Source organism: Crocuta crocuta, unplaced genomic scaffold (genome assembly GCF_008692635.1).
Source record: "Crocuta crocuta isolate KB4526 unplaced genomic scaffold, BGI_CrCroc_1.0 scaffold99, whole genome shotgun sequence".
In the NCBI taxonomy this organism is placed as follows: domain Eukaryota; kingdom Metazoa; phylum Chordata; class Mammalia; order Carnivora; family Hyaenidae; genus Crocuta; species Crocuta crocuta.
This window is the reverse complement of record NW_027551560.1, coordinates 6,393,037-6,406,646: the sequence shown is the minus strand read 5'-3', so window position 1 is coordinate 6,406,646 and position 13,610 is coordinate 6,393,037. Positions and strand designations below refer to the sequence as shown.

General features: G+C 46.5%; 1 protein-coding gene across 2 annotated transcripts in view; it reads left to right on the top strand.

Annotated features, from left to right (window-relative positions):
• Positions 1-13,610, top strand: part of PTCH1 (patched 1) — a 66,945-nt gene that overhangs the window by 48,858 nt on the left and 4,477 nt on the right. For both annotated transcript variants that reach the window (XM_077749499.1, XM_077749498.1), the window contains exons 16-20: positions 1,591-1,733; positions 3,805-3,988; positions 5,405-5,685; positions 7,390-7,527; positions 10,932-11,074. In XM_077749499.1, the coding sequence (XP_077605625.1) occupies positions 1,591-1,733; positions 3,805-3,988; positions 5,405-5,685; positions 7,390-7,527; positions 10,932-11,074 (889 nt within the window). The remainder of the gene's footprint in view (positions 1-1,590; positions 1,734-3,804; positions 3,989-5,404; positions 5,686-7,389; positions 7,528-10,931; positions 11,075-13,610) is intronic.

Sequence of the window (13,610 nt, the reverse complement as noted above, 5' to 3'; positions counted from 1 at the left end):
GGGAGAGGAGGGGTTGTTTTTCCTCTCCTGTTTATTTTTTTCAAAAACAAAAAAAGGCTTTAGGTAATAAAATAACATCTGTTCCATAGGCTTGTTGTGCACGCCTCGCTGTGAAAACCAGTCTGTGTGAGAGTTGGGAGCGTGGCTGCCCCGGTGGTCCCCCGCCCGCCCTCCTCCACACCGGGCCTTCCTTCACCACCGAGCCCACGGGCCTTACCCCACATTGTTCATGTAAAAACAATGCCCACAGCAAGGTCAGCAGGGAGGTTTAAAGAGAGAGATGGGGAGACAGGGTCCTGTGCTGCCCTCTCCCCCTGCTTCACATGCCAAGAGCTTAATTATTTTGAGCGCTAAGGGAGCCAGTATTTGGGGGGGGGGGTGTCTTTGAAGTCACTCAAGGCATGTCGTGAAATGAAATGAACCCTTCTCCCTTCTTGCTGGCCATGTCTAACCCGTGCATACGCAGCTTGTTCAAAAGATGTGGTTTCCAGAGCTACTGGGGCTGGGGAGTTCTACTTGGGAGGGGATTTAGGGGGAAGCAGGGCAGTGGAAAGGAGGTGGGGGTGTCGGGGGGGAGAGTGTGTGCACGCGGGAATCACTCAGCCCCTAAGGCCGGGTCACCAGGGCCCTGTTTTCTCTTCCAGCACGCTTATCTCTTTACAGCTGTAGCCAAACCATCAGGTCTGTAATGATGGTTTTGATTACAGAGGCCAAGCGCAGCTGTGTGTGGTGGGCTGGTGGGCTTGCCCATCCCCCACCCCCAGAAAGCCCTTTCCTTCCCCTCCCTGTGCTTGTGGTTTGTCATCTGTTCTCACAGAGCCCCCTTGTATTGGCCTGTGGCTTCCTGTTCTCAATCTGATCCAAATTTACCCCGTGAGGCATTTCCCTGCGCACACAGGCGCACCCGAGTTCCCTCCCCTCGCCCTCCTCCACACCCCCCTTCTGAGGAAGGGTGGCAAAGAGGAACAGTGGAGAGTGAATAGGTGTTGGCTGTGATCTTTACACAACCTGGCAGCCGATCCCACAGCTTGTATTAGCTCCACAAGTCGAACAGATGGAACAAATTGACAGAATCGTGTTCACTCACCCTGGGCTCGAGAAGCAGCTGAGTTGCTGTTTGAAGTTGGGAGTTTGAATGCGTTTTTCCCTCTCCTAGTGGAATTTCTGATTGTATCGAAGAACCCACTGCTTTAGCACCTGACGGTGGCATGAAGTGGCTAATGAGCCCGTGTGGTGTCCTCACCCAGCCATCCAGCTCTCCCAAGCTCGCTCTCTTGCTTTCTTTCCAAATAGCCTTGGGGGAGAAGAAGGGATTTCTTCTTTTATGTAAAGGTAAAACACTGATATTTGATTCCTAGAAATGAGTATTCCCCTCTTCGCCTTTGAAGCAGGGATTGTTAGCAACCTGAAGTTTACCCATGAAATATCTAATAGTGTCCCTTGAGCTTGATATAAGAAAACAAGTAGAACAGTATTTGGGGTGATGTCAAGTACTTCTTTGTCCTGCTCAGTGTCCTCAGCCCAATCCATTAGGGGCAGGATCATTCTGGTTAATAAGCATAATGTGTTATATACGTTTGCCCTTTCTAGGACTTCAGGATGCATTCGACAGTGACTGGGAAACTGGGAAAATCATGCCAAACAATTACAAAAATGGATCCGATGATGGAGTCCTTGCCTACAAACTCCTGGTGCAAACGGGCAGCCGTGATAAACCTATCGACATCAGTCAGGTACTCTCGCAGCCCCGACACCCTGGGGGTTTCGGAGGGCATAGTTGAGAGCAGAGCTCTGGGGCCATGCCGTACTGAAGACCGGTTCACAGCCTGCCATACCAGCCTGTGCTCTCTGGAGACCTGAGGCATCAGGGGCTGGGAGAGTATTGAATTGGCTCAAATTCACTGCATCCCATCCGCTAATTGCATGACTGCAGGCAGAATGCCTCACTCTGCTCCTCTGTTAAGTGGGCACATGTGTGATACCCTCCTTCCGGGGCAGTTGTTCTGACCAAGGACCCTCGAGGCAGTGCAGGCTCTTTTGGATTCTAGAAATGCTATGTTGTATTGTTCTCTTCTGAAAATAGTGCATGTTACCGTGTTGGTCTTATTTTCAAACTTGGGGGGCTTGTAGCAGTCATTTGAATGAGCAGAATTTGGGGTGGATGGGTGAGTTAGACTAGAGCGGTTACTAGAGGGGAGGATTGGTTGCATTTGATTTCTTGGTGGGGGGGGGGTCACCCTGGCCCAGCAGGTAGAGGAGCAGGATAGACAGGTGGCTCTGCCGTGAGTGAGGCAAAAGAAATGCCAGCCATTGGACCCCGAGCGCACTCAGTGCTCTGCTCACCCCACTAGGTAACAGGAGCTATTTCAATTTGGTGATCATATTCTGCGACTGCATCTGCACCTCCTCCTTGATGCCTGGGTCCCGGCATATCCCTTTAGATTCCTCAGGCATGTTGGGGAGTGTGTTTGGATCCTTCAGGTTTCGTAGGAGTCCAGCACCACTATCCACTTTCCCGGACCCCATTCCCTCTGCTCCTTGTAGCTTACTTGCTTCCCCCTCCGGCAGAAAACCGTCATGCTAATGATCTTCCCAGCAGCTCTGTTTATTGTCTCCCCTTTTTTGCTGGCATTAAAGGTGACAGATTTACAAACTACATTGTTCAGAGTTATTATGGAGTGTGAACTTGGTGCTTTATGGCCGCATGCAGCAGGCTGTCAGGTTTGACAAGGATGTGGGCAGAGGAGCCTGCCAGAGAGATAGCAGGGGGATGCCCACGGGCTGGGATGGGCTTTAGGGACCCCGGACAAGGTAAAGCAAATGTGATTGGGCCAGGCCCCCGGATATCACTTCCTCTGCCTGGGAGGGAGAAAAGCGTGCTGCATGCACGGAGGCCACGAGCTGTGCTATATAATTCCAGAGACGGCTTGAAGACATGCAGTTGTTACATATCCCAGGGATTAATTGAATCCAGACCCCTGAAATTTCGTTTTCTCGCTCTATTCTTTCTTTCTTCACTCTTTCTTTATTAACTGCTGTCACTGGTGTTTTTCATTGTGTTAAGAGGGCCCAAAGCATTGGAATCGGGCCTGAACGTAAACAGGAACAATATATTTGTGTGTTTGTGTATGTGTGTGTCTCTCTCACAGTGTTTTCACCTAAGCAAAGCCCACAAGACCTACTTCAGAGGGAGTGTCATATTCATGCTAAGCGTGACCACATCCCTCAGAAATCAGGTTACCCAGAAAGACCGGAGCCGTGCACCAACCCCTTCCACTCTCTGGCGATGGGCATTTTGTGAATACACAGGTCATAGGAGGCTAGTGTTAGCAAAATTTATACAGATGTTGTTTTATTTTTATAGCTCTCCTCCATTTACTGGGTGGCATTTCCTTCAGTGTTAACAGCAGAGGTTAACTGCACACAGACGTGTATGGGGATTCTTGCCAGGTTTTTTTCCCCCTTCCCCTCCTATAAATATGTTTCTCCAGATTGTTCATTCTCTGCCTTGGCTGCAGACAGTCTTTTAGCATTCAGATTTAATTGGTTCAGTCAATTCCTGGACCATCTGCAGAACTGTGTGTGTGTTATAAACACACCGATTACTGCATCCTCTGATGAGTGCATTCTGAAAGAAAGGAAAGGTGTTCTGACGGGATTTTCTACATGTTCAAAGAGGGGACATTCTAGTCTTTGTTGCAGATACTGGTGTGGGGCTCTGCTTCCCCTCCCCCCCTCCACCAGGGAGGAGTGTCTTTACCCCCAACCCCATTCTGAAAGACCCCTGTTCTTCCCATTCTGCAGTTGACCAAACGGCGCCTGGTGGATGCAGACGGTATCATCAACCCCAGCGCTTTCTACATCTACCTGACTGCTTGGGTCAGCAATGACCCCGTGGCTTACGCCGCCTCCCAGGCCAACATCCGGCCTCACCGTCCTGAGTGGGTGCACGACAAAGCTGACTACATGCCAGAAACCAGGCTCAGAAGTAAGTAGCCCTCCAGCGGGGGCCCCACTGACGAAGGGCCTTACCCTGCTCTCCCAAGCTCCGTCATGGCCCTCATCTGCTGACGCTACCCAGGGTTCAAAAGTGTAAACAGAACAATATATTTCTTTGAGTTTAAAACTCTGGGAGACACATGAGGATGTGTAATGGGATACAACCCGTGCTCTGTCACGTTGGGAAATGAGAACCCCTAACTTCCATCTGTGGCTTGCACTCTAGGATGTCCACCAGGCAGCTCTCTTTAATGCCAGCTGTTCCATGTGAAAGCTGGGGACGCCTCCAGGTTGAGTGGTATTTTACTATTGCAGAGTTTTATCGCTTGGGGATTATATGTTTATCTTTACTTTGTCAACTCCGGTGTTGAAGGGATTTTTGGCAACTTGGGTCATTCCTCTAAGCCACCAAGCACCTGTATTCTGTCAGAGCTGTTGAAACTGGAGCAGAATAGTTCTGTATACAGCAGCGTTCTCTTCCTTTCCTCTCTCAGCCACGACCCTGACAGGTAGTCCCGTACGGATTTAATTTGCATTTATGTTAGAGGTGTTAGTAGCTTATACCTTGGATATGAGGCCGAGGGAGGACGTGACAAAGACGACGGGTACCTTTGCAAACATGGCTGGAGAGGAAGCGGGTTGTGCTTCTCTGTATCTAAACCCCAGAGTCTTGTGGCAAGCAGCCAAGGCTTGTCTTAATGAAAATTTATAGTTGAGATTATAATAGGGCAAATCATGTTTAGCAAGTCAACTGAATGACCCCAAAGGGTCTGGAACACACAACGGCAGTAACTAAATGCTTGTTGTATGAGGATTTCTTCCCCTGCTGCTGAAGACTTAGCATTGCATTAAAAAAGAAGCATGGAAGGTTTAAGTGTGTTAGATCACTAAAAGGATAAGAAAGTTAAGCGTTTTTCTCAGTAAAGCATGACTTTCGAATTATTTTGTTCTCATAAGTGATTGAGTAAAACAGTTTGAACTTTGTATTTTCTGTTGTGTCAGTTGAACAAAAAAAATTCTCCCGCCATTGAATTCTTACAAAAGTGACTGCTTCTAGAAGATTAAAATCAAAGGTTAAATAAATACACAGATCCTGGGCTCCTCCCCTCCCCCACCAAATAAAAAAAATCAAATGTTGATTATTGCTTAAAACCTTTATGAACCAAAGATTAAAACTGTAAAGGCCTGAAGACCGCCATCGGTAGCTTGTCTCTCACGTTGGGAGAAGTGCAGTGAGGGACTCTGTTGCAGAGTTCCCTCTCTGTTCCTTGCGATGGTAGAGAATGCGGGATCCAGATCTGGGGATGGCCAGTAGTGGGGTGTGCCGAGTCTCTGCCGTGCCCGGGTCACGCCTGTTCACCGGAGCCTTCAGCCATGGCCCCTTACCACTATCTTCTCTGTCCAGTCCCAGCAGCGGAGCCCATTGAATACGCTCAGTTCCCTTTCTACCTCAATGGCTTGCGGGACACCTCAGACTTCGTGGAAGCAATCGAAAAAGTCAGAACCATCTGCAACAACTACACAAGCCTGGGGCTCTCCAGCTACCCCAACGGCTACCCCTTCCTCTTCTGGGAACAGTATATCGGCCTCCGCCACTGGCTCCTGCTGTCCATCAGCGTGGTGCTGGCCTGCACGTTCCTTGTGTGCGCCGTCTTCCTCCTGAACCCCTGGACGGCCGGGATCATTGTGAGTTCATTCGGAGGGTTTTTGGGGAAGTCGGATTCCTTTCAGCCTAGCTCTTGCTGCAGCCGGGAAGTTGTGTTTATGTCTGGGCCTCTGGAGGAGGGTATAGATTGCATCATCCTTGCTATATTTATTCTGCGGGAGGTGGCGAGGTTCGTGGTTAGGTAGAGCCTTTAATGGCCTTCATCTCATGTCCCTTCTACAGCTTTAAACTTTCCGTGTAAAGATGGGGGAGTTTTTAAACACATGTTCTATAACAGCTCCTAGCATTTATTAAACACAAATACTCTGAGCGTTTATTAAATAAAAATGTAACTGGGTTTTTTTTTTTTATTTAAAGTGTTCTTTTATGACTACATCCCAGACCTAACATAGAGAAGATTCTTCTTAAAAAGAGGGAGAGGGGAGTAATTAGAGAATTTAGGAAAGGGGTGTGAAGGGTAAGATGGTTTTTGAGATGGTTTTGTGCATCCTGTGTATTTTAAACTTAGAAGGACAGTGATGAACTAGTATTACTACTGATTTTTTTGGCATCCTTCTTCCAAGTATAATACTCTCAGATTTGAAGTAAGTTTCATAGAGAGTCTAATAAAATCATGGCAGTGTTTAAATTCCATGAACTGTGGTATAGCCTTCAAAGTGCCAAAATTATAAAAACAGAGACCAGGGCTGGTTTCTGTACCGTAAGTCTGTGTGGCAGGTATGTTAAAAGGTAAATGTTTAGTCTGCAGGGGTTTTCATGGTACTTAAGCAATTGATGTTGTCCATCTTTCATTAGCTTACTAAAAGAAAGCAAAAGGAACTTTTATTGTACTTGTCCCCCCACCCCCAACAAAGGAAGATCGTTCACTCCTTGTCTTCCGCCTGGGGAAAGTTTACCATTTTATTTGGATTTTCTCCCCTTTGGCCCAAGAAACTCCAAAGTCTACCTCACAGATTTTCTTTCCATCTCTGCGCAAATTTTTACAAGGCAGATGAAAGGCAAATAAAAGCTTTTCCTTGGATTTAACTGTCTGCTGTGTCCAGCCGCCTCTCTCCTCATTTCTTCAAAGTGAAGGCGCCTGTAACCTGACCCATGTCAGCTGACCAGAAGCCCCCCTTTCTCCCTAGCCATCCTCTCTTAACCCATGGGCTCTCTAAACAAAAGCAAGGCTGCCTTTACGTAAAAGAACTTTTATTCACCCGTCCTATCTGCTTTCTTTAGGATGTAGGGTGGGGAAACCCAAAACACTAACGTTTCAACTCTGTTGTGAGTTCGGAAGGACACTTTCTGATGATTAAGATCAAAGCAAAAGGAAATACCTTGTTTTAAACTGTATTAGATTTGTAGCTAGCGACAAGTCCGTGTTTGTGTAATTGTTATTTGCCTCAAATGGAAAATTGTGATTTTTTTTTTTCCCGCTTTCTAGAGCAGGTATATTGGAAAAACAATTCACAGTACAATACTAAACTTTGCCTTTATGTATTCCTTGTACAGGCTGCTGTCCCAAAGTAGCTGTCCCAGAATTGTCCCAAAGTCTCCCTTCTCAGCAGGGACACAGTGAATTAGAAAGTAAAGGCAGGTGTCCAAACTTAAAGCAAGTCAGCACCTGCATTCTGTCTGGGTCCCCGGTGTTTGTCCACGCCTCACCCCAGCAAGCCCCTCCCCGTCTTCAGCACCTCCAGTGCACGTGTGCCCATCCACTCATGCTGTGCATCTTCCTGAAGGTGACAGTCCTGGCTTTGATGACGGTCGAGCTTTTCGGCATGATGGGCCTCATTGGAATCAAGCTGAGTGCTGTGCCGGTGGTCATCCTGATCGCTTCTGTGGGCATCGGAGTGGAGTTCACTGTTCACGTTGCTCTGGTATGGCAGACCTCTTCACTGAGAACTTTATGAAAAGGCAGTGTGTTTCCTCTCGCTCTCGTAGTCTCCCAAGTTGGAAACCTTTCCATTTTCTCCAGCATCAAGGAACACACATAATGACACGTTCTAGTGAAGAGGCTTCAGAGCACAGGCAGTCCTGTGCTGGACAGGCTGAAATCTAGGTGGTCTCCTCCCCCTACCCTGGGCAGTCTAAGGAGAAAGGTACGGGAGGTGAAAGAGCACCTGGCCGGGTCAGTGTGGGCCAGGAAGGATTCTGCTTATTTGGTGTCCTTAACATCAGATCCGTAAGTTGTCACCTTTGTTCCTAAGTTTGATGCTGTGAATGTAATATACACGGGTAAAGTGAGACCACACTCACAGGCCTGTTAGAGATGGTGTGACTGAGGGTGAGGCAGGTCAGCAGCCGAGGAGATACCCTGGGGCCAATGAGGCAGAGGAACTGGTTCTCCCAGCTAAGCCCACCCAGTTCCTTAAACTTCCCGGCCTCCCAAATTCATAAGAGCAGAAAGTAAGAGAACTGGGGTGGTTCTCAGTGGGATTCCTCCCCGCTCTCTTGTTCTGTGCCTAGTCCTGTGAGTGGTTTGTTGGAGGGAGTTAAATGTCAGGAGGAGTCTTTAATCCAAGAGGCAAACCAATTGTGTGCATTTCTCAGAAAATGATTCAAAAGCCTCGCAGCAGTGTTTGAGTTCTGTTCTGTGCACACTTGCACTTTTTATACCCTCATCCTTGGGGTTTTTGGTAGGCACTCGATAAATATTTGCTGACCAAGTAAATACTCCTGTTTGGAATGCCCTACATAGGAAACCTAGCATAGAGCTTGGGTCAAAGTTTTGGCCTTGCTTCTGGAGTCACTGGCATTGATTTTCTTTGGGCTCAACACATGGCATATGTGGTGTATATGTGTGCACATATGCTCTGTCTTGTACCTTCTTAGTTTCTCCACAAGGAGTCTTTCTGGGCCATTTTTATGCACTTTAGAGACTGTAAACTTTAGTGTTTCAGAAGGAATGTTTTGTTGAGGTTGTCCCGTTTTTCCTCAGTGTATAAGGAAAAGCTGGTGATATAGAAGCAATATTCTCTAAATTTGGACCCTATCCAAATTTTTTTCCTCCATTGAGTTGGGAGGAGGGAGAGGGGATTTTTTTTAAATGTAATGTTTACTTATTTATTTTTGAGAGAGAGAGACATACACACACACAGAATCTGAAGCAGATTCCAGGCTCTGAGCTGTCAGCACAGAACCTGACTCAGGGCTCGAACCTACAAACCGTGAGATCATGACCTGAGCTGAAGTTGGATGCTCAACTGACTGAGCCACCCAGGTGCCCCTGAGAGGGGATTTTTAAAAAAAGAAGAGCCCACTAGCCTAGAGCTTAGAATGTAAATAATTCTTAGTATCATTCCCTCAAAAAAGGAAATAACCTTGAGAGTTAAGAATCCACTAGTAATTTTATTCTGATATGAATGAAAATCACTTTTTTTTTAAACTTTTGGTAGCTAGCATTGCAAATAAAAGCATCCTAGAACAGGTTGTTACAGTGAAAATGAAAACTGCAGCCTTCAAACTGTTGTTGCACCCTGGGCCTCCCACGTGAGGCAGTGTGAACATAAATGTCCAAACCGGTGTTGGGTAGACAATTAAGGAATGCTTCTACCACTTGTATAGATTTAATTCCAAGAATTTAAGGGCACCCAAGAGCCAGCTCGGCTTTGTGAGCAGTAACCCCTGCTCAGTGCTGGTAGCCCACACCTCCATTGAGACACTACACTCGGGATATGGTGTTCCTACCTGACCCTGTATGTGAAGATCTATTTAAAGCAGGAAGTTCCTGCTCTTCCAAGGTGTGTAAAATGAAGGACTAAGGTTGGTGAGGAGCACTCTTCAGGGAATCAGTGGTTCCTGTCAGTTAGCTATTCCCACAACCTCAGTCGAACATGAGATGATAAAACCCAGCTTGACCCCTGTGGCCTCATGGCCAAGTATGGTACAAAATAACATGGCTCCAAACCATCTTATTGCTTTTCTCCCATGAGGAAAAAGGTAGTTGTGTTGGCCCTAAAGTCAACCCCACTCTAAAAGAGCATGTGCACTTTAGAGAAAGTATGGAAACTCATAGCACATTTTTGTAAATGTTTCGCTCTTCGTCTGCTCAGAACAACAACCTTACTGTTCTTCCACAGGCTCCCCAAGGGATGGGAACGCACCCGGTGTGTTGAAGGCCTTGATTTTTAAGGGGCTGTGACCTGCAGCGTGCCCCAGCCTTCTCTTCGCAGCATGTCCCAGAGCAGCCTTTAACTTTCAGGCAGAGAAGGGACTTGTGCCAGCCTCAGCCCTCTCTGTTGGGGTCCCACTGAAAGGCCAGGCAGGGTATAGCAGTAACTGACTCACGTTAAAATGGTCCTGGGTCACACTCTCAAACCAATAGTCTGATATGCTGGGGCTTACTCTAAAGTCGCCATTTGGTATCAACAGCATTCTTGACCTAGCGGAGCATTCAGAAGGTAAAGGAGGTGGGGATATGACCACACGGAGTTAGAATAGGCTTGAATTTCAAGTCCTCTAATTTTCTTGTGATACTTCCATGGTGTTTAGATGTACTACAAACACATTAGTTTGAACACAGCAATAAACACCACATCATCAATGAGGAAATATGTACTTGGCATCCAGTTGCATGCAACCCTCAGCTAAGCCTACTCAGAAGTAAGATCTTGACCTTCCATAAAATCAGGAAGAATGCTGTCATTTTCACACCATAGGTCTCCCACGTGAATGCTCTGTGCTTATTCAGGTTGGGGAAAAAAACCTAAGGAGAGTAGCAGAGAAAAGAGGGGAATGTTTTACTCCATTTTGTATAGTTTGGTTTGGTTTTTAATTTAAAGTAAATATGCTTTCTGACTTTTTTTGTTGTTGTTCAAGATTTACATTGACATAGTGGGGCACCTGGGTGGCTCAGTCGATTGAGCATCCGACGTCAGCTCAGGTCATGATCTCATGGTTCGCGGGTTTTAGCCTCACATTGGGCTGTGCTGACACCTCAGAGCCCGTAGCCTGCTTCAGATTCTATCTTCCTTTCTCTCAGCCCCTACCCTGCTCACACTCTGTCTCTGTCTCTCAAAAATAAATATTTTTTTAAAAAGGCTTATATCAACACCAAATATGACGAAACATCATGAATAGGTCATTTTAGTGTAAGCCTAGATCTAGGTACTCTAGCAACCTAGATTAAATAGTCCAGGAGCTAAACGGGAAGCTGTGAGGAGGTCCGTACAGGTCCATATAGACTGATTAAAACAGCTTATATGTAGCGTGTTGGACAGAGCTGACCATGGACCAGGCTCAGTCTGGGCACCTGCTCACCCCACGTCTTCTCCTTGCACAGGCCTTCCTAACTGCCATTGGCGATAAGAACCGCAGGGCCGTGCTTGCCCTGGAGCACATGTTTGCACCTGTCCTGGACGGCGCTGTCTCCACTCTGCTGGGAGTGCTCATGCTGGCAGGATCGGAGTTTGACTTCATTGTCAGGTAAGCGGGAGGGCAGAGAATCCTCATTTTTAGGAATTGTTATCATTGTTAGGATCTCTGTTGCTTACTTCCTTGTGTATCCAGTAAACAGTAGCGTGTCTTCATTGTGACTCTACTCTTCATCCCCCTAGCCTGATCAAGGTATAATTGACAAATCAAAACTATAGATGTCTAAGGTATACAGCATGATGTTTTGATATACGAATACATTGAGGAATGATTACCACAGTCTGTGACTCCACTTTCTCTTGCGTTTATTAACTCAGAGATATGCTGACAGGCATAAGGACAAGGTCTCTTCTAGAGGCCTTTTCATGAACATCTTGGGGAGAAGAGATGGAGAGTCTGTGGCCAGCAGCAAAGACAGCTCCACAACTTGAAACCAGGGGGCTACCCAGTACCCCGGCATTGACCTGAGTTCCCCTTAACTGATCGATTTTGACCTTGACTTCTCTTCCAAAACTGTAGAAAACTTACAAATACCTGAAATTGTCATCTACATTTTATTCTTTCAAGAAGCTAAGGTAGCATGCCCAGATTTCACATTCAAGTTCTCACTAAGATTTAGGGCGCCTTAGGTATGTGAGTCTGGTGTCATGTGTTGGAAATCTAGGCCTAGTTTGGATACTTCTCTTTAGAACCCAAGGCAGGCAGTTTCTGGTGGATTTATGAAGAATGCAAGTTTGTGATGTAGAAAAGGAGGGCCAAGTTTTCCTTCTGAAAAGAATTTGAGAACTGCAGGGAAAGACCATTTTCTTGTCTGAAGAGCCTCCACTGTGTCGTGAAGTAGCTACTCTTGGATGTAACAGTGCTGCTCCATGGAGGGGCAAGGCCAGAATCATCAGTAAGGGAAAGAGAGGCCAGAATTAGAACCGTGGTAAAGCAGAACCACATGTGAGACATGACTGCGTTGTTTGGGATGCTTCAGTAATCTGGAGAGAGAATCGAAACAGGCTCTCTTGGTGTGTGTGCCTATAATAGGTCTTTCATTTTCAAGTAGAAAGAAGAGGGCTTTAAGGTTCCGTCCCAGTTCCCTTATTACAGAAAAAGATCAATCCATTGGTCTGTGGTATACCCCATTGGGCAGTTCGGCAACAGAGATTTAGTCTTCCTTGAAAGAGTGCCAGAGTTTACTCCATGTAGTTTAGGGTAAATGAAGAGATAAAATAGCTCTTGCATCATGGACCAGTACTTCTCACACCGCATAGTGCTTATGAATCATCCGAGGCTCTCTGCAAATGCAGGTCGGATTGCACTGGGTGCAGGCAGCGTGTAGAGCAGAATTTGCATTTCCGGCCAGCTCCCAGGTGATACCCAGGCTGTCGGTCCTCTCCGCACACACTGTTAATCACCTAACAAGCCAATTAGTACATTCTTGTTTGCCAATACCAGGTAGATGTATGCCTAAATTAGATCAAGGTTTTGGCCTAAGTTTTATTTTCAGCTCTTAACTTGATTTTGGCTATTCCTTTATTTCCTTAGCATATGCATATTCGAGCATTAGTAGATGTTTCTTTATGGTATAAAACCCCTATGTCAAGCGGAGTTTCTTCTGTGTTTGTCCTCACTCAGCACAATGCAATTACAAGCATCTCAGTAACATTTTACACAACAGTGAATAATGTGGACCCCGACGCCCTCCATGTAACTTACAGTCTATCAGGGGAGAGAGTTCACAGGCATTTCAGAACCATGGGAAACCCTGGGTGTGATGGGATCTCAGAGGATCTCACACATCCCTGTGGAGATGCTAAGTGAGCCACGGAAGGGAAACTTAGCCAGAATTAGAGTAACCAGCTGGGAACCAGGGTGGAGGGCAGAATCCCAGCAATCATCCAACCCATAGCTTCCTGTTCCCTCCCAGAGATATCAGGGTTCTTGTTTCAAGCACTTAAAAGGGCTTCCCATTTTCTAGAACTGGATGGATTAACCTGATAAAGCCCTCACTGAGGTCAACTAAATGAGCAGACATTGTATATGCTAAGCCGTCAGAAATCTAATTGGTCTGTTTATTCTACAGTTAGATGGATGGGATGCAAATGTCTTAATGCCTGCTGCTGATATATGCTTCAGCCTAAAGTTCCAGCAGTTTACATTAGAGCAAGACATTGGCGGCTTGGTTTTTACTAATGCAGTTCAGAAGTTTCTGGTGTTTACAATAGCTGCAAGGTATTTGTATTTTTATAGGGAATCTCTCTCCTTTCATCTAATGTCGAAACATATATAGTCATGGCAAAGTTTGGTGCCTGTTCTGTTTTATGATCAAGAGGACCATTAACAGATAGATATCTTGCCCTCCCTCTTCCCAGAACATCCTGAGCTGCCCCCCACCCTCCACCACAGCCTACTAGCAGCAAAATCTCCCTAGATTTAGTTAGTTCCAGAAACGCACACTTGTGTGGAGCCCATTCCCTCCAGCTGTGTGGAGTGTTCGCCAGCAGCTCTCCCGAGCTGACAGGTTTACCTTGGTATTCATGAGGGATCCCAGACCTTAGCCCTCAATGGTGGGAAAGCAGGGCCACTTGCGCACTCTCCC